The 27,257-nt window shown below is 31.7% G+C and overlaps 4 protein-coding genes across 4 annotated transcripts; 1 reads left to right on the forward strand and 3 right to left on the reverse strand.

The window, feature by feature from the left end:
• Window positions 1-6,221: 6,221 nt before the first annotated feature.
• LOC121125233 (uncharacterized) lies at window positions 6,222-6,804 on the forward strand. The gene is made up of 2 exons (XM_040720378.2): window positions 6,222-6,271; window positions 6,337-6,804. Exons 1-2 carry the CDS (start codon window positions 6,266-6,268, stop codon window positions 6,736-6,738), a joined length of 408 nt encoding a protein of 135 aa, XP_040576312.1. The 5' UTR covers window positions 6,222-6,265; the 3' UTR covers window positions 6,739-6,804.
• Window positions 6,805-14,216: 7,412 nt separating this feature from the next.
• On the reverse strand, window positions 14,217-14,848 carry LOC121125224 (uncharacterized). Its single transcript, XM_040720365.2, has 2 exons — window positions 14,749-14,848; window positions 14,217-14,683 (listed from the first exon to the last, which is right to left on the reverse strand). The coding sequence occupies exons 1-2, from the start codon at window positions 14,752-14,754 to the stop codon at window positions 14,282-14,284; spliced, it is 408 nt and encodes a 135-aa protein (XP_040576299.1). The 5' UTR covers window positions 14,755-14,848; the 3' UTR covers window positions 14,217-14,281.
• Window positions 14,849-18,030: 3,182 nt separating this feature from the next.
• On the reverse strand, window positions 18,031-18,699 carry LOC121125655 (uncharacterized). The gene is made up of 2 exons (XM_040720851.2): window positions 18,569-18,699; window positions 18,031-18,503 (listed from the first exon to the last, which is right to left on the reverse strand). The coding sequence occupies exons 1-2, from the start codon at window positions 18,572-18,574 to the stop codon at window positions 18,102-18,104; spliced, it is 408 nt and encodes a 135-aa protein (XP_040576785.1). The 5' UTR covers window positions 18,575-18,699; the 3' UTR covers window positions 18,031-18,101.
• Window positions 18,700-23,496: 4,797 nt separating this feature from the next.
• On the reverse strand, window positions 23,497-24,165 carry LOC121125225 (uncharacterized). The gene is made up of 2 exons (XM_040720366.2): window positions 24,035-24,165; window positions 23,497-23,969 (listed from the first exon to the last, which is right to left on the reverse strand). The coding sequence occupies exons 1-2, from the start codon at window positions 24,038-24,040 to the stop codon at window positions 23,568-23,570; spliced, it is 408 nt and encodes a 135-aa protein (XP_040576300.1). The 5' UTR covers window positions 24,041-24,165; the 3' UTR covers window positions 23,497-23,567.
• Between the last annotated feature and the right edge of the window lie 3,092 nt (window positions 24,166-27,257).

Raw genomic sequence — 27,257 nt, forward strand, 5'->3', positions numbered from 1 at the left:
CACAAATAAACAAATCATCACAACAAATATGAAGGTGAAACACAATATATTTATTGTTATAAACTAGAACAAAATACCAATGAACCTTTAACTTTTCAGGTCGCCGTTATTGCCCTCGCTCTTTTCGCTGCTGCAGTCTCTGCTACCAGCCCTCCTGCTCCCTATGCACCAGCTCCCGTCTACCCAGACACACCTCCCACCTACCAATACCAATACGCTGTAGCTGATGACTACGCTGGACTTAACTTTGGAGCCAACGAGGGACGTGATGGCTATGCCACATCTGGAGAATACTCTGTTGCTCTCCTGATGGTCGTATCCAAACCGTCAAATACACCGTCTCCGATGCTCAATCCGGATTTGTTGCGGATGTAACCTACTCTGGTGAGGCTAAATACGAGCCCTACAAGCCTGCTCCTTCTCCACCAGCCTACAGACCCGCTCCTCCAGCTTACAAGCCAGCTCCTCCCCCACCACCAGCATACAAGCCAGCCAAGTAAATGGTTGATAATGAGCTTCTATTTATTAATTATTTATTTATTGATTAATAAAAAATGATAATTCAATTTTTATACTTATATTATTTTATACAACATAATTTATCGAAAAGTGTCTGATTCCTTGATTGAAAATGTTCGATCTTTAAATATGGGTTTTTATTGAACACAATTGAATCAGGAAAATTAATATTTACATAATTTATCAAAAAAGTTTTAAGTTAGAATTTCTAAGTTTTTTTAATTTCGTTACTTAGAACCATTCTAAGATTTTTTTTACGATTGAATAGTGCTGTAGTTTTGATAAGTGTACCAGTTGATTGGCCGCCTAGATCATGCGATTTAATGCGTTTATATTATTTTCTTTGGGGTCACGTGAAGTTATTGGTGTGCATCAATAAGCTATCGACGTTACAAGAACTCAGACAAAATATAGCTTGTAAAATTCTTGCTTTATCGCTCAATTTAATGGAAAAAAAGGGGGAAATTAGGTTCAGCGATCGTACTTCTGTAAACTTTCTCGTGGTGGTCCTTAATCTTTGCTTTACTTATATAAAAAAAGTTGAAGTGCTCTTAATGAAAAACTCTTATAACTTTTATGATTTTCACTTTTGGAATTGCTATGAGTTTTTGCAATTTTTTTTCTAATATTACTAAAAATTCTATAAACAGATACAAAATTCAATATTTACACTTTTTAGACCAAAATTGGTAATAAAAAAATACTTTCTTTTATCATACATAGGTAGAGTCACTTATTACCTGTGAAGGACTGAAAAAAAATGGATTAAATTTTTAAGGCTTTTAATATATTGAATGGTTTATAACAAACCGTTTATGGCAATATTAGCATCGTTTATATGGATCACATCATTACAATTTGAAGGAAAGAACACTTCATTGGCTTTCTCATAACTGATTCAAAATATTAATCCTTGGGTATGTATTGAGAAAAAAGTCAATTACAATATTTGTCAGGGTATTGACTCTAAAATTTAAAAAAAAAGTATTTTGGACTCAAATATAACAAAAGTTTTTTCAGAATACAACAATAAATTTATATCTGACTAATTTACCAAATTATCACCATACACTTTATCAAGAAGAGTACAGATTTGATCACATGTAAGATCATCATTAGTTTGAAAATACATTTTTTTGTTTTTGTATTCCATCACATATATTTATACATAATCAGCACATATAAAAGAAAAATGACATAAAAAATTAAACATTTCCTTTTTCAATTTCCCTCAAATTCTTATAATCTTTTAGAAATGTATTCGGTTCAACTTAATTAATTCATTCTAAAAACAAAACACTGTAATATTGAGTATATATATTGAAAAGTTTGCTCTACCAACGCAAACATTTTTATCGGTATATGTTATATGTGGAATCGAAAACATCTCTAAAACTTATTGTATATATATATAATATGATTTACAAATTAAAATATAAAAATTTGTTTCCAATTCAAAATGTACATGTTTGATATTTTTGAGGTCAAAATGTTGACTTCCTGACAACATTTGATTAAAAAATCCTTTTGTTGGCTTACACAATAAAATACTACAAAAAAAGAAACATTATCTATGTATTAAGTGGTTTTCAAGGTAGATTGATACCTTCAAAAACATTCAAAATACAGCGGTTTAAGAATAGGGTAGACGGCATCAAGGTAAAATATATAGAGTCCTCTTAATGTTGAACCAGAGGACAAAAAGGTTGAAATTTTGGATTTTTAATATGTATCTAATATCAAAATATGTACCAAATTTGAGGGAAAAAAATCCAAGATGGTGCTATTTTTGAGGGAGATGAATGACCCTTTAAATTAACAGTTTATACATTGACCGAAATTATTCATCTCTCCACACCCAAATGGACATCTGTGTCCAAAAAAAATCAAATGTTAATAACTTGAACTAAACAAAATTTTAAAAAATAGGTGTGTTGATATTCAAATAAGCATATACCTATTTGATTATTAAATAATTTATTTTTAATATTACAAAATATGATATTCAGTAACTTATAAAATATTCAAAATTCACTTTTGATCAATTAGTTTGACATCTTAGCTTAAAAAAATCAGTTTAAAAGCTAGAGCAGGTAAAAGTATTTAATATATTAGACATCTGGTCCTACAGAATGTGAAAGGGTTAAATCTTCTTTGTTCAGTTTCTAGACTTTTTGGTTTTGGTTCAATTACCTGGGTCCGATTTTACTTAACATAAATTACCAAAATATGTTTTCTATTGTTTGAATCTTTTTACAGCCTTTTTTAATTTTACTTTAATTAGTCAGATGGAGTTGCACTGATTTAGAACGAATACACATTATGGTATTACAATTACTAGATCTGTCTTAGGAATTGTCTTTGAAGTCCATGTGCATTATGTCTATGTCACACAAGATTTTCATCACTGCACATTGAGTACAAGAGAATAATTTATGCCGAGTTCGTTGTCCATTGAACTACGTCATTCCATTCGTTTTCCATAGTTTGAATCATTTTACATACCAGTCAGTAATTCTTCAAAAAATTGCAATTCACTACACACTCAAACAATGTTACAACTGTTTCTAAAGCCGGGGAACAATGAACTTGATTTAGAAATACAGAAAATGAAAATAACTATTATTTTTAAGCAATAAATCAGTAGACCTTTAAAGGTGATTAATGTTTACTTATTAACTTAAAATGTATTATCTGAATACATAATTTTAATCAAAGATATTTGTAGTACTAATGTAAATTATGTAATTGTAGCTATTTCTATTTATGAAAAAAGTCTACGCTGAAACTATCCTCAATCTAACTTACTTGATTCTGAAAGCACTAATACAGATTTTACATAAAAATAAATATCTTCATATTATTTCATTAAAAGATATGAAGATGATTTAATTCTACTTTTATTTATTGCATGCATGACTCAATCCGAAAGGAAATCGATACCTCAAAATATTTCGGGCGTTGTATTTAACCTACTGCGTACGCTTTATTGCGTCCATTACTGAGCAACAGGTAGTTCACCTATAAAAAGATGAGCGCTACGTTATTCAACATCAGTTGATCCACAAACAAACAAATATTCACAACAAACATGAAGGTGAAACACAATATATTAATTGCAATAAACCAGAACAAATTATCAATGAATCTTTAACTTTTCAGGTCGCCGTTATTGCCCTTGCTCTTTTCGCTGCTGCAGTCTCTGCTACCAGCCCTCCTGCTCCCTATGCACCAGCTCCCGTCTACCCAGACACACCTCCCACCTACCAATACCAATACGCTGTAGCTGATGACTACGCTGGACTTAACTTTGGAGCCAACGAGGGACGTGATGGCTATGCCACATCTGGAGAATACTCCGTTGCTCTTCCTGATGGTCGTATCCAAACCGTCAAATACACCGTCTCCGATGCTCAATCTGGATTTGTTGCGGATGTAACCTACTCTGGTGAGGCTAAATACGAGCCCTACAAGCCTGCTCCTTCTCCACCAGCCTACAGACCCGCTCCTCCAGCTTACAAGCCAGCTCCTCCCCCACCACCAGCATACAAGCCAGCCAAGTAAATGGTTGATAATGAGCTTCTATTTATTAATTATTTATTTATTTACAAATAAAACTGCATAAACTATTTTAAAATCTCTTTCATTCATTTTCAAACACAAATTAGAAATGTGTTGGGTTTTTTTTTTCAATTAATTAATTACTTTAAGACTGTATTAATGATTTGATGGGATTGATCAATAGAAGCACTTAATTCTTGGTTATTAATGATGAATCGCTTTCGTATAATGTTGATAACCGTCCTTATAGTAAAATAATGCAGAATTTAGTTGTTAATTTAATCAAATTGAAATCACTTTTTAATCACTTCAAAAACAATAAATTTATTTTGTAACAAATGTTTATTGAGGAAAAATAGAAATTTATATTATAAAAAGCCATGTCTTTTAGAGAAAGAAATATATTTAACGAAGATGTACTTCAAAGTGTTTTTACTAAATATTGATTTCTTTACGTCTCTTGGGTAATATTAACATTATTCAAATTAATAAAAAAAATCTAACTCATCCTGTAGCCCCACAGAATTATACCTTTAAAAAATCTATGTTGCATTATTTATCCATACACTGACTTAACCCCTTTTCACGGTTCTGACATGACTGACGAACATGCTTACTGTGAAGACAAATAAACAATATACAAGAGAGTTTCTATGATTATTCATTTTTTTTTTTTTGGGGGGAGGGGTACAAGCTTGGTTGCGTGGATTTTTTTGAAAAAAAGATAAAATTTTGAAAAAAAAAAATTAATTTTACATAAAAAAATTTCCAAAATTTAATTTCAAATATAAAATTTGGAAAAAAAATTCCAAAATCTACAGCTATTCACAAGATTTAAATTATTTGGAAAACCAATTTAAAATATTTTATATAAGCTGTTTTTTTAAATTAAAATATTACATTTTTTAAATATACGCAGTTAAATTTTCAAATAAAAATTTTTAAATATTACATTTTTCTTAGAAAAATTTCATAGTTATTCCCTAAAAATTAAATATTTTGAAAAAACAAATTAGAGAAATTAAAATTTTTGGGGAAAAAAATTGTAAACTGCATTTCTAGTAAAAAGCATAAAATCTTTATTTATTTTATTATTATTTTTTTCTTGGTTACAAACTCTCCCTTCCATGAGTGTTCTTCATAGAAGGAAAAATGCAATATACTCTATGTCACTGACCTTTTTTTTTAATAATTGGTAGTAGTATTTCTAATGAGTTAGTTTTGAATTTTCATAAAATTACATGTCAATGTTTGTTGTTGTTTTTTTGGTCGAAGAAAAGTTGTCAAAACTTATTGTTATACGAGGGTGGTCTGAAAAGTTTCTGACATAACAAAGATCCAAGAAATGTTTTCTGAATTTTTATTTTTAATATAGTCTCTTTATAAATACTACAAACTTCTCCGAGGTATGCTGTAAGCCCTCCAAATAGTCCTCTACAAAATAATTGTTCACGATACACTCTTTGTTTTTGCTTCCATTAATCAGAGTTGGATTGACTTAGGCGCGTCAAATTTTAACACAACAACCCTCGATACAAGTATTATTGTTTTAATCTATATAAAGGTTACACTTTCAGAAAAAAAAAAATATATGACAGCTCAAACCGCGACTGTATCCGTCTTCACAAAAACACTCACGCCAACTCACCCAGACGACTGCTGTACCACAAATACGCTTCCAAAATGACTGAAACTTAAGTGAGTAACTGTCAACAGATGTTACATAGATGAACAAGCTTTTATTTATGAGTGCTACCGTATTAACGTTGAGGTCGGAAACTTTCAGACCACCCTCCTATATCTTAGAAACAGTATACATTATTTTAGTCAATAAATGAGCAGTTGGCTTATTTTTTTGATTTCTGAAAAACGTATGTTGTAACTGTCCCCCTCTACCCTACTTGATTCTGAGATCTCTAATAATGATTTTCTTCATCAATCAATATCTTAGTATAATATTAATACTTTGAATAACATACATAGAGGAAATTTAATTCTACTTTTCATGTATGGCGCAATACTAAAGGAAATAGATACCTTAAAATATTTTGGGCGTTGCATTTCACACATTATGTACGCTTAATTGCGTCTGTTATTGAGCAACAGATAGTCCACCTATAAAAGGATAAGCGCTACATTATTCAACATCAGTTGATCCACAAACCAACAAATCATCACAACAAATATGAAGGTGAACAAGAATATATGAATGGTAATACACCAGAACAAATGATCAAATATTCTTTAACTTTTCAGGTCGCCATTATTGCCCTTGCTCTTTTCGCTGCTGCAGTCTCTGCTACCAGCCCTCCTGCTCCCTATGCACCAGCTCCCGTCTACCCAGACACACCTCCCACCTACCAATACCAATACGCTGTAGCTGATGACTACGCTGGGCTTAACTTTGGAGCCAACGAGGGACGTGATGGCTATGCCACATCTGGAGAATACTCCGTTGCTCTTCCTGATGGTCGTATCCAAACCGTCAAATACACCGTCTCCGATGCTCAATCCGGATTTGTTGCTGATGTAACCTACTCTGGTGAGGCTAAATACGAGCCCTACAAGCCTGCTCCTTCTCCACCAGCCTACAGACCCGCTCCTCCAGCTTACAAGCCAGCTCCTCCCCCACCACCAGCATACAAACCAGCCAAGTAAATGGTTGATAATGAACTTCTATTTATAAATTATTTATTTATTGACAAATAAAACTGCATAAACTATTTTAAAATCTCTTTCATTCATTTTCAAACACAAATTAGAAATGTGTTGTTTTTTTTTATTAACAAAACGAATATATTAATGATTTGAAGGGATTGATCTATGGAAGAATTTAATTCGTGGTCATTAATGATGAATCGTTTTCGTATAACACTGATAATCGTCCTTATAGTGAAATAAAGCAGAATTTAGTTGTGAAATTTGTTAAGGGTCATATTGATTATGATTAAATTGGCTCAAGTATCATTTCATTTCGTATGTATCGATGAGTACAGAGCTATTAAATTAATTATACCCCTAGATTTACAACTACGAGACATTTTATTTTATTTGAAACTTTGTTCGTTCATTTGAAAGATTAAATACATCCTTTTATGATTTCCTTTAAAAACAGTTTATAAAGATGACAAAAAATGTGGTACAATGAAGCTTCAACAACATACCTAGAAATGAATATTTATTTTTAATTTCATCTTTTATTGTAAGAAATATATGTTAACTTGGTACCCTTCAGGAATTGTAAGACTTCACTGAAATTGTAAGTAATTTTGTAAATTGCATAACAATAGTTCGTATGTACTACAAATATTGGAGAAAATAAGTATTTGATCGATCCATTGTGGATTTTGTAAATTACCGACTGCTAACGAAAAGTATGTAATTTGAATGGTGGACTTATTTTTCGTGATCGGTAATTTAATTTCAAGTAAATTAATTCCCTGTCTTTTCATGTGTATGCCTCTAGAGGGAGGCCTGGGCACTTGACACTGGAGATGAATAGTAATGGATGGTCGATTGGAGACGGATATGCATGATTTATGGTGTTTATCGATTAAAAATGACATCAGGATCAATCTTAATAGTGAGTAGTGAGTAGGAATGGAATCTCGATCCCTGGATAATATTGATACCTTACCAAAGAAAAGTAAATCATGGTTTTACTCATCTTTTTCTATTTCCTAAGTTATAAACACAATAAATTATTCATATCCGTCTCCCATCCATCAGAAGTCATCGATGACTAATCTCCATTGCCGACTGTCCAGCCCGCCTACTATTGTCCTACATAAAAACTACTAAGTATTTTACAGTTTTTTCCTAAAAACCTTGAAAGGGTTACAATGTTAATTATCCCCCCCCAAAAAAAAACCAGCATACCGGCTGGTCATATTTTCTACAACTCTAACTCTACATCTCAATATATAATAATAAAGTAAACACTTTGATTGTTGACATGAACGTATGTATAGTGCTTCTTGGAAAGCACATCAGCTATTAATTGATGTAATTAATACATTTTTTGAAGTGATGGGCTATTCTTTAAAGGAGAAGAAGCACTTAGTATGAGGTTACTCAGTCAACTAATTATGGACTCTAATTCCTTTATACATATTAGTGTTATAAGCATCAGTTTAAAAAACTTTAACACAAGAATGACTTACTAGAAATTATTTCCAACTTTTATGGGAAATTATTGTTAATAAATCAACAAAAAAAAAAAAATTCAATAATTTAGAAAAATCTTCCAATTTCATGACAATGATATCGTGCCTTTTTTGTATCACACAATTATTAATAACGAACTAAACAAAAAAAAAAAAAAACAGAAAGTACTCATATGAAATAAAAAATAATGAAAATGTTTTAGATGAGGTTTAGAGACGAGCGCTTGTAGATACAGTACAGCAGTTGAGCGCTCTAGATACTTAGGTACTGGCTGGCTCATAACCATACATGTCAATCCGGCGTGTTTTTTGTTCATAACATAATAAAACAAATATTCAGCTGTTATTATTCTTATTTTATTCTTGAGGAGAGAACAACTATTGGGTGAGCAAGCTAACCTTACCGCAAATATGATTTTTTTCGAACGCAATTTTCCTTCCAACCAGTTATCATGCTAAAAAAATTAAATTGCATCCTAATTTTAATGGATTACGACTTCTTTTATATAATAAAATCACCTCAATCCTTAATTAAGGTCTCTTATAAGAGGCTGAAAGCGACAGAAGGCCTTCACCACTTAATCCCTTGCCAAATCCTGGAGTTTTTTCTTAATCCGACTGATAATTTCGTTCTTAGTATTGCAGGGGGTTCGGTTGGTTTGTCGTTCGATCATACATCCCACAAAAAAAAAACCCTTAGATTCAGATCCGGCAAGTTTGGAGGCCAAAAGTCCGGTGAGATGAAGTCACCAAAATTGCCTTGGAACAATTTGAGACTTTTTTTTAGATTTGGCAGGGAGATGAGCCCTTCTGCACCATGTAAGGCATCCCATTGACAACTATATCGATCTAGGGATTCATCTTGATCTCTAGCACGGCCAAGGAATTGTTTTGATGTCACCCCCGTTGCAGAATCCAATCCGTACTCTTTCCAAATATTTGCAACGACGAATTTTTCAATTGATTACATTACTTCCACTGATGCAAGTTTGAAGAAGCTATCTAACAAAAACAAAATCCGCTCCCTAAGTACCTACGTTTGCCCAAAAGAGTGTGCTAAATAGCTTGCACACACTGTATTTATTGAGTAGCTACTTGTGAATTTGCTCACGAAAAACGAAGAGTTACCCTGAGGATTTGTTGAGGAGCAATATTATTTATCTACTAAAGAAGCAACATCTGTCTATTCGTCGACCCCAAATTATTCTGTGTGATGTATTGAATAATTACAAAAAAAAATTAAAAATGCTGATTTAAACAACATTTGTTCATCATTTTTACTTCAGCTATGGTTAAATTTTGTACTGTTCCGTTAAGAATTCTAGATTCCAGAGCTCTAAACCAAGTGTCAAAACAAAGACTGCGTAATCAAAAATTTTTTTGTCCGTGGGGGTCCTTGAGTATACTTGAATATTGCTCTATAAAGATCTACGCCGGCTCTATGAACTCATATTTTTAATTGAATTAGAAATGTAAATTTAGGGAATGATTCAGAAGTTGTATGATGGGAAATGACAGAAATTTATAAGGTGACGTCATTGCAATACCATAGTGGGAAAAAATATGTCAATATCACCAAAAATCTACACTATCTAAGAGCTGTGTGTCCCCATTTTGTTATGAAGCATTATGGCAATGTGACTGGTGGTTTTTTTCTTTTTCCAAATTTTTATTCTTGAGGAGAGAACATATAAGTATTAACTATTATGTGTTACAACGAGTGTCTGTGTAAACATTAATGGATGGAAGTAACACTGAGTTTTTGTAGGATATTTATAAGTGTAAGCACCTGTTGGACTCTGAGTAGAGTTGAGGATCGACATTTAGTCATTCCTGCATGTATCCCAGTCAATCTGCAGGGTTTTTTTTGTATGTGGGAGGGGGAGACAGTCCTGTATCCTTGTTAGATACGGAGTAAGAATTGATTTTACTTCCTCCCTCTCATAGCTAATTGTAGCTAATCTAATAAAACATCATGACCACTAAGTTGCAAAATAGTTTATAAATGATCAGGGCTATCACGTTATTGCTCGGTTTCTTTCATTTTTTCATCACAATAATGTTCACTAAGGAGTAAGTGGAAGACGACACTTTCCTGATTTCTGCAGAGGCCCAGTATAAAGAATAGATATGTGATCTACATCATGAAAGGTAAGAACGTCCTCATTAATGACAATCGTTTCCAGCTTTCTTGATTATTTTGTAGGTTCATATAGAATGGCTTCTTGTTTACATTTTGGTGGATAACATTTACTGTGATATTACAATCAAACACGGTGCTTTACTCCATATAATTCTTTATGCAGCTGGCCAGTCCATGGAGTGCATTAATTTAAAGTTGAATAATTTATATCACACATCAATATTTTATTAACAGACAACTCAGATTTGAATCTCCTCCATTCTAACTGAAGTATAAACGTGAGGTATATAAAAATCTTTATATACATTTGTAATATATTCGAGACGAATACTGCTACTTTGATAAAACAAGGAAACTGCAAATCATTGATCCCATTTATACGTCTTACATTACAAGGCCGTTCAGATAAATCAGCAGCATCTTGAACTACATGGTGAACAATAAAGAAAGCCTTTAACTCCGTTATTTCTAGTTTAAAGTGAGAGGTTGAATCATAGCTTTCAGGTAATAGCGTAACTTTGAATTCAAAGCAAGTATTTACGATGAAGGAGACCTGAAAAAACACCATTGCATGGTACACAGCCCAGCGTACATCAAGAAGATGCTCGGGTATCCAAAGAGCACAGTCTATAATGTCTACAGCCCCTTGAAGGAGGAGTGGCATATAAGAGAAAAGCCCACATTTCCTGGAGTAATGAAAAAACCCAGTACCAGATTCATCGTAGGCTTGAAACAGTCCATGAAGGCATCTCCTGGGAGTGCAATTAACGTTCCTGCCAAAAAGCACCAAGTTATCCCTGCAACAGTCTTCAGGACCATAAATGTAGGATTTTAATAATTAGTTGGGGAAAACGTAATTTCACATTCTTTTTTTTAACTAAGTATATCTTGCTCATTATTTGTCATATCGGATCATCCGATAAAAAGGTTTTTAAAGGTGTGACTCTATACTATCAACGTTTTTCTAACAGTATTACTCATAGTCAGTTCAGTCATGAATTATCGTGCGTCGACTATGAAGGTCTCAAAGGAAGAAACTCGCGCCATATTTTACGTTTTTACTACTTGAAAGGGAAATCGAACACGTCGAAATTGACCAAGAAAACTATTATTTACTTTGCAAAAGCTGTCTCCAACATAAAAGATTTTCATGCATAGATACGGAAATATGAACACGAAAATATGAGAGTCTAATATACATGTATAATAATAATAACTATGTAGGCAATGTAACATTTTTGATTGGTTCGTTAGTAAATGACACAACTCCAATAAAGAACCCATATTAATTAGATTGTATAAAGAAATATAATCTTTGTATACGACAACAAATATAATTAACGATCCAAAAATAGAAACATGGAATTATATATTCGTACATAGCAAAAGGAATGGTTTAACATCATTTCATGAACATTTAAGCAAGTCAATAAAAACTGAGTCTTTAATGTGTCTGACTATATACTTTAAAACAGGTACTTACTTTAAATTAACTAATAAAAATATGAATTAAGATATCAAATCTACGGAATGGAGCGTATCTTTTTTATTAAATCTGGAAATATAATATACTTAGGAAGGATTACCTGGCTTTACTCGGGTAAAGGAGCGAGGGGTACTTTCTCGGGGGGTAAAAGATAAGGGGTAGTCGTACAGTGTAGGAGGCTGGAACCATATTTTTATCTACTTTCAATCCATAATGAACATTCAGACTGTTAGATGTACAAGAATAGCCATTAGGGCGCCCTCTATCGAATCAAAACCTAACAGGATCTCAAATTTTAAGCGCCTAGACGAGGTGGAATTTCTGTCTAAAAATTCTAATGACCCTTGTGACATAAACTTTGCTTTGAGCTATGATTTTCCACATTTTATAGTGTTTTCAGCCATAATTATCGTTTAAAATCCTGTAGAGTTTTTTTTTCTCGCGAACCTGATCAGACTGAACTGAGCCTCATAAATAAGGACTGACACGACCGCAGGGGCTCCTCTCCATAAAGCGAATAAAAATGTTAAATATTAGTTTTTAAAAAAACCAATTTTGAACAAAAAAAAAACCAACATTTTTTCCTTGTTCAGTACGGTACTTTTCAGCCCATTCTTAATATACAATTTTAAACTAAGTATCAACCAATATTTCGGTATTGGGTTACTCCTATTGTCATCATTCAAATATCGGTGTTTCTATAATTTTTTGTCTAGAAAAATAAACTGAAAAATGTCAATTCACGTGAACTATGTCATCTGCAGTTCAATATTGTTACTACGTAATGACGTTGCAAGTACGAGGTCTAATCCAAATTTTATGTGGTACCGCTTTAAATGCGTCAATATACCGGCATACCGAACAACATTACTAGCTGAATATATATCAGTGTAAGTTCAAAAATAATAGTAGAGGGATGTAAGCTAAATCTAAATCGGTTTTATATGTTTTAGGATCCGATTAGGATAAAACCTTCGACGGTTTATACAGTGGAAATCTGGAGGAGTTTTAAAATACACTATTGTTCCTTTTATCAAATATTTGAGAAAAAGAAACATCAATACGAGAGCATATACCCTCATCAAAGTGATCAAGAATAAATATTTTACATCTTCCGAGAAGTGGTACAAATATCCCTTACTCTCAAGAAGGAACGTTGGAGATTGGAGTAAAACTCTTCCACGACCAGAGGAGTATCTACACGTTTTGCAATGTAGGCGGCGAGACTTCTAACCCTATCTTTTGGAACTGTGTGTTTTTAAGAGAGTTTTATGAGCAGATCTCATAACTTGAGGAGGATTTACCTCCTCAACCGTTTTGTGACAATGACTTCTAACGATGAAAATCGACAGCAAGTTTATCGTCATTATAACAAAAAATCAGCAAATAGTTTATGCAAAAAGGACTAAGAAAGACTCTAACATTATAAAAGTTAGGACTGGGATGGTACATTCAACCCACAGTTCGGTAAGAACTGCGGTACATCCTTTACGGTACGCAACGGTCCGGTATAATAGTAAATGTTTACCAATAAAATATATTAAATTGGTTTTTCAAATTATTTAATAACTTCTTTTGATACAAATACATAATTCTTAAATATTCTTAAGTTCTCTAAGAAACAAAGGATGATATAAATATACATTAAAAAACACTAATCCCCAGTCGCCATGTAAAAAAAAAAAAATATTTGGGTTGATAGAGATGTACCAGTAGTTACAAAGTATCGTGAAGCTAACAGGAAACATTGGAAAATTTATTTAAAAGGAATCAACATTTAATAAAAAATACTTTGAAGTCCAATGTATTGAATAAAGCTCAGAGATTAATTTCTCCATTGAAATACAGTATCCCTTGAGCTACGTGGTTCCACATCGAACGCCTTAACTTATATTTTTATGTACTTTTTAAAAAACCATTTCGAACCTCTTTTTCTTTGATAAATAGTGTCACTCTGTCGTTATAGAAAAACAAATGCAGAAGCCTATGGATTTTTTTTTGCTAATAACCTTTATTCAAAAATACTGATTTTACCTAAAATGGGTTTTATAATATAAATTTCTAATTAACATTTGTTAGAAAATAAATTAATTGTTTGTGAAAGGATTAAAAAGTGATTTCAATTTTATTAAATTTAGAGCTAAATTCTGCATTATTTTACTATAAAGACAATTATCAACATTATACGAAAGCGATTTATCATTAATAACCAAGAATTAAGTTCTTCCATACATCAATCCCATCAAATCATTAATACATTCTTCAACTAATTAATTAATTGAAAAAAAACACAACACGTTTCTAATTTGTGTTTGAAAATGAATGAAAGAGATTTCTAAAATAGTTTATGCAGTTTTATTCGTCAATAAATAAATAATTAATAAATAGAAACTCATTATCAACCATTTACTTGGCTGGCTTGTATGCTGGTGGTGGGGGAGGAGCTGGCTTGTAAGCTGGAGGAGCGGGTCTGTAGGCTGGTGGAGAAGGAGCAGGCTTGTAGGGCTCGTATTTGGCCTCACCAGAGTAGGTTACATCTGCAACAAATCCAGATTGAGCATCGGAGACGGTGTATTTGACGGTTTGGATACGACCATCAGGAAGAGCAACGGAGTATTCTCCAGATGTGGCATAGCCATCACGTCCCTCGTTGGCTCCAAAGTTAAGTCCAGCGTAGTCATCAGCTACAGCGTATTGGTATTGGTAGGTGGGAGGTGTGTCTGGGTAGACGGGAGCTGGTGCATAGGGAGCAGGAGGGCTGGTAGCAGAGACTGCAGCAGCGAAAAGAGCAAGGGCAATAATGGCGACCTGAAAAGTTAAAGAATATTTGATCATTTGTTCTGGTGTATTACCATTCCTATATTCTTGTTCACCTTCATATTTGTTGTGATGATTTGTTGGTTTGTGGATCAACTGATGTTGAATAATGTAGCGCGTATCCTTTTATAGGTGGACTATCTGTTGCTCAATAACGGACGAAAAAAAAGCATACATAGTACGTGAAATGCAACGCCCAAAATATTGGTGGTATGTAGTTTGTTTCATACAGCCAATAAAAAAAAGGATCATTCAATAATCTTCCCATTTAAAGTAGTAAGGTCTTATATGGATTTAAGAAACAACTTCCGATTTTTAACACAGTTTATTCATGAATTTCGATTTTATATTTGACTTTATAATGGTACAGCCGTATTATGTTGAAACATAACATACGTTACAGAGTGAAATACTGTTTTTTTCCTTGAACTAGGTGGACACTTAATATGGAATAGATCTTGAGAACTATGTTATTTCTTGTAATATGTAGTAATATGAACAGGAATACAGAGTGTTTGCAAACCAAGATCTGATTCATATTCAATAGTAATTTGTTGTTGGAGAATATTAAGTTAAAATAAAGCAGAAGAACATTTTTATACTTTACTCTATGTTTAAGCAATAATTTGTTTTATATTAAATTTTATAATAACTGACATTGATCATAGTCGATGAATTTTTATTGACCTACTAGCAGTATTACCTGGAATTTCCCAAAATTATTAGGCATTGTCAAACAGACAAACTTCACCATAAAAACTCACCGTTTTTTTTCTACTCAAAAATTAAAGAATTATAATTAACAACTTGAAGAAAAAAAAAGTTGATATAATGTTAGTACCAGAGATGAGATTTGTATAATAGCACAAGGAAAAGGTGAGAGCAAGACATTTGGTATTACTGAATTAAAATCCTCGTAAATATCAGCTGCCTATAGTATGATTTTGGGTGGAGGCAATGAATTAACATTTGAAAAAAGAGAACCTTCCAGATTTAAAAGGCTTTTAGTAAAGGGAAAATATTATAATATACTCAAATTCATATGTATTTATTTCATTTTACAGTTTTAAATCAATTTACATCATAGATAGGCAATAATTCTTATTTTAGAAGGAGATGTTAAAACCCCATCAACTTAATAAATAATGAATAAAAAGGAATTAAGAACACGCACATCATCTGTTTTTCCTTTTATAGTCGATATAACTCGTTTTTTCTTTACACAAATCCCTTCTCTAGTTATGACAAATGACTGCCAGGGATTATTTTAATCTGTAAAGCACTGCTTGGTCAAGCCTTAGCTACACATTTTGATGCTACATGCAAAACAACTCAAATATTTTGTTTATTTGTTTACAATTCTTCAATCAAAAATGTTTTATTTTCGTTTAAACATAAATACATATAAATTAACTTTGCTTCGTTAATGTTGAATAACATTTACTTTTTTCGTAGAGAAGTATATTGCTAATTACTTTTTGATTAATTTATATTGTATACAAGGTCCTCACCTTGAGCAAATATACCATCAGGATTGCCCTATGTTACTTGTTTTAGGTGAGAGCCTCAAGGTATCTACTAACAGAGCAAAATAAGGGGGACATAATGAGTAAAGTCAAGATTCTTATTAATCAAATGAATATCATAGGTGGTTTTTTTTGGAAGAGAAAATCTTCACCATCTATGACAAGCATAACCGTAGAAACGATAAATGGATCTGTCTGGACCTTGATGGGATCCAACCAGTAATTAAAACAAAGAATCAGGCTTCGGTTATGGTCCTGGTGATCATCAATATGGAGGGAAATGTTTCCCCCCTCCCCCCACTTCTTCCAAAAGGGTCAGGAGGTGGACAAAGAAGTCTACGAGGACGTTCTCAAGGACTAAGTCATCCAATGGATGAATGTGATCACCGATGGGAAGCTATATACATTCCAGAAAGACTCAAAGCCACCGGCTTATAAGGCCAAGATTTTTCAAGAGTTCTTCGAAAAAATGTGCCGGATTTATGGCCAGCTAGCTGCTGGAGCTAAATCCCTTGCCCTTTTACTCTGGTAGAGTGAAGAGGATGCCCTTGAAGGCCCCATTGTTAAGACAAAGAAGAACCGGGATTTGCACAAGGTAGCAAAGGAGCACAATGCATTCAGGGGCTGTGTGCAGATCGAGAACGAAGGCGTTCAGTTTAAATAATTATTTTACATTTATTGTGGCATTCAAATGAATAAAAAATAATCAATATATCTCTTATAATAGTCTCATAATTAGCCGTTACAATAATTTTGGATTTACCTTGTCCACCCTGTATACAATTCTATTAATGGAATACGCTATATTTACACTATACATCAAAAATCCGGTCCTGGAACACCGCTGGATAAAAGCACATTGAACAATTTAAAATTATGTTTGAGAGAATATTTTTATTTCAGAGTAATATTTCAAAATAAAATAAATATGAAAATCAAAGGTGATTACAATTGATAGAAAACAATCCAGCATTCAAAATATGATTAAGTTATCTTAAATAAGGTTCCTACAAGAAGTGTCTAATCATACAAAAATTCAGTAAAACGAAGGGTCATAAATGAAAACTAATATTTATATTATAGCTAAAACTAAACTATTACAAATTCAAAAAATTTGCCGTCAAAAACGTTCAATTTTGATTGATTTTTATCATTCATCTTATTATTTTCTAATATAATATTTAATAAAATAATCAGTGCAAACTTTAGTTAAAAAAATTCCAAAATTAAGTATAAATAAGTTGATAATATGACCAGATATTTAATACACACTATTCAAATCAATTTGATATGAAGCCTATATAAGTTACAATTAATCTACTTGTCTCTAAAATATTAATGAATTATGACTATTAACCAAATGATCGGCTTACCTATATTTAAGTTCCTTTAAATTAATGTTTTTTATAAAAAAATTAAATTTTAAATATTAATTTTCCTGGACAAAAATTTCAAAAAACCATGGCTAGTCGCAAAAACTCAATTTTTTTGGAAAAACATTTCAAATATCCACAGATATTCACACAAAATTCAATTTTTTGGAAAAACTTATGATAGGATAAATAATTACAAAATATTTTCATATTATTAATTATCCAGCATATAATATCCCCGAATGAATTAATGTTGTTTCACACAACATTAATGACTATTATATTTATGAGCTGTTCAATAAATTGGATTTAAATGAGTCAGTGTTGAATATAAAATAATATAAATATAAAAATTGAATTATCTTAAATTACCCCACAACAAACAAATCAAAATACAGATTAAACCTAACTCCTCACTTTTATATAATAAAATCACATCTTTTAAAGGTTTATGCAGTTTTATTCATCAATAAATAAATAATTAATAAATAGAAGCTCATTATCAACCATTTACTTGGCTGGCTTGTATGCTGGTGGTGGGGGAGGAGCTGGCTTGTAAGCTGGAGGAGCGGGTCTGTAGGCTGGTGGAGAAGGAGCAGGCTTGTAGGGCTCGTATTTAGCCTCACCAGAGTAGGTTACATCCGCAACAAATCCGGATTGAGCATCGGAGACGGTGTATTTGACGGTTTGGATACGACCATCAGGGAGAGCAACGGAGTATTCTCCAGATGTGGCATAGCCATCACGTCCCTCGTTGGCTCCAAAGTTAAGTCCAGCGTAGTCATCAGCTACAGCGTATTGGTATTGGTAGGTGGGAGGTGTGTCTGGGTAGACGGGAGCTGGTGCATAGGGAGCAGGAGGGCTGGTAGCAGAGACTGCAGCAGCGAAAAGAGCAAGGGCAATAATGGCGACCTGAAAAGTTAAAGAATATTTGATCATTTGTTCTGGTGTATTACCATTCATATATTCTTGTTCACCTTCATATTTGTTGTGATGATTTGTTGGTTTGTGGATCAACTGATGTTTAATCATGTAGCGCTTATCCTTTTATAGGTGGACTATCTGTTGCTCAATAACAGACGCAATAAAGCGTACATAATGTGTGAAATGCAACGCCCAAAATATTATGAAGTACTTAGTTCCTTCCCTTGCGTCATACAAGGAAAAAAGGCGGAATTTATTAATCGTCCCATTTAAACCAGTTAGGTCTAATATGGAGTTAAGATACAACTTTTGATTTTTAGAGAGGTTTATAATGAGTTCCGATTTGATATTTGACCTTAAAATTGGAAAACAGGATCTATTTATTTTAATATTGAAACAAGGCATAAATGCAGAGGAGGAATGATTCTTTTTTCGTGTACTTGTCTCTGAATGTTGAATAGCTCTTGAGATACATGCGGTTTATTTTTCATTATGCTGCAAAGTGTCTTGTTTTTTTAAAAACCCGTATATTTCCATTTTGAAATCCATGAACTTTAAATAAATTTTTCATAATGATGTCATTAAAGTATGAGGATTGAGTACCCTGTGTGCTAAGCATTCTCTGGCAACAAAAAATTGAACATGATGTTTTATTTTTTGTATTCTCTCCTTTTTTTCTAATTGCACCATAATAAATATTTGAGCAGATATCAAAATTTCTTATATATTTTTTATACCGATTTTTTATTTTGCTTAATATATCCATTTTCCAATTTTAATCCGATATATTAACCCACGATTAAACTGAACTAAACTTTCATCGACATCATAATTTCTCATCTTCCGCATCAGGAAATCTTGAGAAATCAATTTTTAAATTTCTAGACCCTTGAAAATTTCAAGATAAGTTAGTAAATTATTTTTAAATATTTTGAAATTTATGTTATTTAATTCATATTTTAAGAGGAGAAAATAAATTGGAAGCTAGTTTTATCCATAAATTCGTGAAATATAGAAAATTGAGTCATGTTTGCATAGTTAAAAGGGGATTTCTTTTATAATATTTATATTCATTTCTATGTTTGTTATAGGTGCTCTGAAGTTGGGCATCATTTTAGTTCATGTCGGTATACATCGTTAAAAACTAAACCACAAAGTTTGAATCTTTAGTATGTGTTCAACTTTTCATCAAATGGAAGCTTATACGAGGGTGTTCTGAAAAATATCTCACCTAACAAAGATACAAAAAAAGTCTAAATTATTATTTTTCAACATAGTCTCTTTCTAACTTTACACACTTCATCCGAGGATGCTTCCATATTTGCAACCCGCCCAAATAGTACTCCGCGTTCTTTTCTGCAAAATAAATGTTCAGGCAACACTTTTTTTTTTGGGCTCAATTACTTTGAGATGGATTAACTTTTAAAACAACAAGGTGTTGTATGTTCGCTATGTTTGAAATCTATTTAAAGGTTACACTTTCAAAAAAAAAAATTCCAACATCTTTTTTCTCCGTTTTCACAAAAAGAATCACATCAACTTACCCAAACGAATGTGTTACAAAACAATTGTGCGTCCAAAATGCCTGAAACTTTGCTAAGTAACTGTTAACCCATGGTAAATAAATGTGACTAACTTTTATTAACGAGTGATGCCGTCTTCACGTTGAGGTCGGAAACTTTTCAGACCCTCCTTGTATTATCAAATAATGAAATGCAAGATTTATTTGGAATCTTTCTTATGTCTAAAATCTTGAGGAATCCGGTAAAACGGCGTCAGATAAGAAAATTCTTATTAAATATAGAAGTGGAATACTTTTTTGATACAAATTTTAGGGGGTAAAACATTCTTCGGATTGTAATTTCTTTTATCCAAATCATCAGGTGCCCACAAATGACAATACACCTATTGCTTATTTTGCATAAATATTTCTTTGTCTCCTTCTCCAGTTTTCAAAAATTGACCACTGCCTTGATAAAATTAGATGGTTTATTGTGTCATTCCATGAAAAATTTACAACCCTTTTATATTTTTAATCCGATTTGAATAAAATAGACTATCTATAATAAAAAATTCTTTCAAACCTAAAAAATGAAAGTTTAGATATCTAACTCAATCAGCTCTAAGTTTGGGCTTCTTTTAATGATAAACTTGATCAAAACTCCTACTGAAGACCTTTACGTTTTAAATTGATGTCCGTAAATCAGGAACTCAAGTAGTATGGCTGAATATTTAATTAATCAAATATATCTTTAAGATCATTTATTACTTTAGTCAACTAACAGAAATATATTACTTCTAATAATGATTTAGTTTAAATCATTTTTTAAGTTATTCACTTTTGACATTTATGCCTTATTAGAAATACACAGTAAACCCTAACTAACGGGAACCTGTTTCATTGCATTTAACAAATATTAAGTGGCTGAATTCAATTTACAAATTTAGAATTGTACTAAAATAGAAAATTTGGTTTGAGAGGGGTCATCTGCAGTTTGTACAGTTGCCTTGTCTTACCGTTTCATACGGGTTTGACTCTACATACTCCACCAATAAAGAACATATATTAAATACTATTAATTTAAATTATATTGAGAATATCTTGTAGATTCACCTAGACCCAGGAATTAGAAAATCCAAGGCTCTTTGCTCCACATAAACGATGACAAAGGGTTCACAGCATAACTTCAAATATAGGTAAATCTTATTTTTTACGACACTCCATGCTAAGACTCTGGGAAAACTTTGAATTCTGTCATTCATTACTTTATTGATTCTCTTCATGTTCGTATTTTAAAGGGAGCCATCTGATTGAATGTCACCGGGTAAGAAAACATTGAATCGAATTTAACAAAGCAATGTTATTGTTTGGAGTATCAAATATTAAGACTTCTTAAAATAATATTGAGGGATGGGGTTTTGCTTTGTCTAACTCCAAGGCCCCTATTGCAAACAAGTTATGCACTTATCAACAACCACTGGAGGCGAACAATTTTTATACCTGATGCAGCATGATATTTCGCCTTCTTTTTTAAATGTGTCGGTTATGGATAGCAAATATAAAGAGGATTTCTTAAGATACTTCCCGGAAATATCAACAAAATATTTGAACACTTTAAAAAGAATTATTAAATGTTACAAAACTTTTTTTTTTTAAGTAATTGTTTTAAATATGAATTTTAGACTCTTGACTCGGTTTTTTCGTGTTTTAAATATTTCAATATTTAGTATTGTTTTACTTATTATATTTAATTTCTATTTAATAGTACTATATCTGATTATGTTTTATTAATTATCCGATTTTTTTTGTATTGCTGTGTATCAGCACGTACTGAAAGGTTCTTCGAGAGGAGAATAATATTAAAATAAAATGTTTATTTATGATACTTATAATTCAATTTTTCTATCTACATATTTATATTATGATATAGTAAAAGGATTCATGAATATTAATAATAATAAAAAAATTGAGCAAAAATAGCATATTTCCAAGAAAACCGTTACGAAAATGACATGTTAATTTCCATTCATATTTTATCCTCCAACTAAAAAGTGACCATGATATAGCTTTTGTTTTTTTTTTGCAATTTTTTGCAGAAAAATATGGTGCACTGATCTTCAGCACATTCACTTGTTGTTACATTTTTATTTAGTTAAATCAAATAGTTATGCAGTTTTTAAGTTGTTAAACGCTAAGTTGAAAGTGATGCCTTTTTAAACACCCAATCAAACTTGCTTTATTAATATTTTTATATCATAAAATGTTTATAAGATGTATTATTTTATATCACATTATTAAGTATAAGTTTATACTCCATAACTCCATTTAGAACCAACAAAAACTATTGAGAAATTTGCTCTACATATATAATCCTACGGACGACTCTGAACAGATTTTGCCCTGTTTTGAAGCACTTTGGCCTTGAAAATAAGATTTGACCTTTTTTTTAATATTTGCCCTCTATGTGAAATAAATATATATGTATTGTTTTGTTTTATGAAGCCATTTTTCATGAAATTTAATTTAATAGGTTCTGTGGCCCATTAAAATATTTCAAGTAGCAATGCCGCCATTATATTAAAAGGTTGGACATCCCTGTTCTAGTACATAATTACTTTGTATTGGAGCATGAATCATCATCAGATATATTCATTACTATTTTCGGGAAATTTGTTTTCGGTAAAGTGTTCCGTTCTGTAATAAGGTTTTGGGCAAAATGTCCTCGAATTATATTTAAAAACCCCGAAAAATAATTGTTTAAATACCCAAGGATAGTGGCGCCATCTTGTATACAGTGTGGGGCACAAAACTTGCTGTAGCGTTTAATTAGGCTTTTACCCCTGTAATTCATAATAAGAATGTTTATTACGCAATCCAAGGACAGCTAAAAAATAAATGAAGACATTTTGTGTATATCTCATGTCTCTATGTGTCAAAAAGTCGGCACTACAACAAAAAAGGCATCCTGTGTGCGAGTTACTATGTGCCTCTGTTGCCAAGACTGTTAACATCTCCATCCGGAGTGCCTACAACATCAAGAAGCCAATTACAGGCCCATAGAGCCAAGAAGAAGCAAAGCTTTTGCAGCAACAACATGGCAAACTTCTGGGCTGTCTCCATGCACCCTACCTCCATCCCTGATCCCAAACCAATAACTTTGCAGTTAGGGGTATCTTGAGATTAATGTTTGCCGCACCTCAACTCCAATTTGGATTCACTTATATTTTATTACAGCAACTTAATACAGCTTCACCATCTTCCGGTTATTAATATTTTTTTAATTTGATCATCCCCTATTTAACCTAATATTTTTTTTTGTTAAGCCATAATAAATAATTAGTAAATATTGGATAACTAGGCAACAGGATAAATGTACTTAAAATGGCTTAAAATTCGTCAGTAATGTTTGTCGTACAAAATTATCCTTTCTAAAAACAAAACAAATCCAATAATATTACTAAAATATAATAAAATCACATCTTTTAAAGGTTTATGCAGTTTTATTCATCAATAAATAAATAATTTATAAATAAAAGCTCATTATCAACCATTTACTTGGCTGGCTTGTATGCTGGTGGTGGGGGAGGAGCTGGCTTGTAAGCTGGAGGAGCGGGTCTGTAGGCTGGTGGAGAAGGAGCAGGCTTGTAGGGCTCGTATTTAGCCTCACCAGAGTAGGTTACATCAGCAACAAATCCAGATTGAGCATCGGAGACGGTGTATTTAACGGTTTGGATACGACCATCGGGAAGAGCAACGGAGTATTCTCCAGATGTGGCATAGCCATCACGTCCCTCGTTGGCTCCAAAGTTAAGTCCAGCGTAGTCATCAGCTACAGCGTATTGGTATTGGTAGGTGGGAGGTGTGTCTGGGTAGACGGGAGCTGGTGCATAGGGAGCAGGAGGGCTGGTAGCAGAGACTGCAGCAGCGAAAAGAGCAAGGGCAATAATGGCGACCTGAAAAGTTAAAGAATATTTGATCATTTGTTCTGGTGTATTACCATTCATATATTCTTGTTCACCTTCATATTTGTTGTGATGATTTGTTGGTTTGTGGATCAACTGATGTTGAATAATGTAGCGCGTATCCTTTTATAGGTGGACTATCTGTTGCTTAATAACGGACGCAAAAAAAAGCGTACTTGTTCAAAAAGCAACGCCCTTTATTATGTTATATAAAATATATATTATTATGTATATATGGTATTTAATTAATAGGATTTAATTTGAAGTACAAATTTGATAAAGTTATCTCGAATATATTAAAAAAAAACTTCAGTCTCTATTTTTACACAAATCTCTAACATTTAGATACATTTTAATCAAAAAAATATTCAATTCCAACTACATAACTATTATAACTTATAGATTTTTATGAATAATAAATTTGAAAAATGATTTTAATCTAGTTATTTTACATCACAACTTAATTAAAATATGATTTTACTACAAAAAAAAAAAAAAAAAACGTTCTAGAAAAATTAATTACTCGACTACTTTTTTTTTAATTTGTGTAATCCCTCCCAAAATTCACAAAATATTCCAAATGTTCATTTAATTTTTGTACTGCTAATAATTTGTTATTATTTTAAACTTTTGAAATAATTTTTATCAAATGAAATTCTTTTTAAAGGAGTTTTGTGTTTGATTGATATATAAATTAGTTTCAATATATTTTGACATTAACAATTGGATACCAGGGATCAAAATAATGATTGTACCTTCTAACACCAAAAACCTCTAAATTTTACGGCCATTTCTAAAATCAAACTTTTTCTTTTTAATTTTTACATATCGATATTTTTGAATTTTTGGTTCGATCTTAATATTTTTTTTCGTTTCAAAGTATCTGACTAATAGTTTTTGCATATATTTATATAAGAAATTATTTAAAAACTCTCAAATTGGACGTTTGATCCTGTTCGACGCCGAAATATGTTTGTAACCAGTATTTGATTCTGACAGTTATTCCATATGTACTATCATCTTTTTCCAAATTTATTATATTTTCTACAAGATTTTAGACATATTTATCGATGGAAGTTTTTTTTGTTTACGTGGTCCTTATATTTAATTTTTTATTTTTAAAAAGTGATGTTCATTTTTTCTTGAAATAAAGGTCAACTGTTTTGGTAAAAGATCATCCCATTTTTTTAAGACTCAAATATGAAATGATCTTTCTTTAAGGAAAGACATTTAAATTTTTTCCAATGACTACAAAAATAATGAAAATGTTTCCGAGGCGAATAATATAAAGACGGAGGGGGAGGGGTGCTGCACAACTGCCTAAACTAAAAAACTACATCACTATTAGTGTTGAGTCTCGTCCAGGACGATTTTTTTCGGTTCGGTCTTAATTGATTTTTATATACCGATTTGAACAGATTTTCGGTCCAAACCGCGATCTAAGATCGTGGACCGATTTTTTCGTTCTCAATTTACTGTCCAATTTTTTTGTTCTTGGTTTCATTATTATGAAACACCAAATTATTTTTTTTTTCTAGATCAACCGTCATTGATTTTTTCAAAAAAAATATCAATATGTTCTAGAAAAAATACTAAATACATATAAGAGACAATTGGATTAAAAATCATCCAAACTATCTCTGTTTTAACTTCGTATGACATCATTGTACTTGGAAATGCATATCATGGCCATACAGATGTTTAATTTGTGAAAGACAGATTTTTTTTGTGACCGATAATGACCAACTTTTTCTATGAGACCCGTGCAGACTGAGCTTTTTGGTTGGACCAAATTATTTGAGGCCTACCAAAAAAATTAAGGTATTAGACTCGCTAGAATTTCAAGACCGAAACACAACACTAACTACTGTATAAAATTAATAGATTAATATTATCTACTATGGCACACATTTTTTTCAATGGTTAGCTATATATGTGATGTTAGTTATAAACTCATTAAATTATCTTAAAGTAACTATATTCACAACAGGTGTAACAGGAAACTTTTCCGACTTTTAATACTTTCAAAAAATATGGGCAAAATAGGAAAGGATGTACATTAAAAAAAAAAAAAACTCTTTGAAAAAAAAAATACGTAATTCAATGTGATCACCGCAGATATATTTTGTAAGTACAGAGTTCAGTTTTTCATAAAGGTAATAAAACATGTTTTATAAATCAGAAACGTTTTAATTGTATTCTATCATGATAGTACAAAATTAAAGTCTTGTTTAATACAGTTTTGAAAGATATATGACGTCCCCTATAGTCCATTCACTGAATAAACCGTACTTTAGTATTTTAATACCTGGTGATTCCGTCATTCTTTTTGTTTCTATTTAGAAAACTTTTCATTATGAGGCTTTAGAAAGATAAATTAATTATAGCAAAATATACAAAATTTAATTGGCAACATACTTTATCCTTCATAAATGAAGATAATTGGTTGATAAATAATTATTTATTTACTCTGCAAATGTCTTTAATATGTTGGTTTTTTTCCAAAATAGATCCAGTTTCAATTACCTTATTTTAAACAAATTGGACAAACTTATCATTTTTGTATTGCAGGAGATCTGAGGGCATTTATTAATTATAGCTCTCTAATGTCATTATCCCTGGAGTTATTTGCGTTCAAATAATTTTTCACATTTCAAATTATGAAATTAATTGAAAAAAAAAAATGTATATTAGAAAATGAAGCAAAAAAATCTCAAAAGCTACATAAATTGCAATTATTTTAATTTTATAATGATGTTTTTGGTAACATATTTTTTTTTTTGGACACCATACAAGTATTTTGATGACTAAGCATTACTTTATGTCCAAATTAGTGTAAATGTAAATATCCTTTTAACCTCAAATGTTGAAATGGTGTTAAATTGTTTAAATATTGAAAAAAAGAATAAATTTTTGCCTAAATTAAGTTATGCTCCAATTTTGCTGATTAACACTATTATTTCCCATTATTGATTTTTCGATAACTTTTATCACCTCAACTTGCCCGAAAGCTATTTGAAATATACCTAAGAACAAGGTAAGTTGAGACAAAGAACTAAAAAAATTATGTATTTTACTCTGACTGGGGCAACATTTCATACAACTTCCAAAGTAAAATAGTTTTACTTAAGAAACTTTGCTTCTTTCCAGGCCAACCCTTCTGCAGGGGTTCTTCGCGGGATGATGTATATATTTTTTTTAAGGGGGGAGGGGGGCTTAATTTAATATAATATTTTTTGAAACAAAAATAACAAATATTGCATTTTTTGCAAAAAGAAA

The sequence above is a fragment of the Lepeophtheirus salmonis genome, chromosome 10 (genome assembly GCF_016086655.4).
Source record: "Lepeophtheirus salmonis chromosome 10, UVic_Lsal_1.4, whole genome shotgun sequence".
Classification (NCBI taxonomy): Eukaryota; Metazoa; Arthropoda; class Copepoda; order Siphonostomatoida; family Caligidae; genus Lepeophtheirus; species Lepeophtheirus salmonis.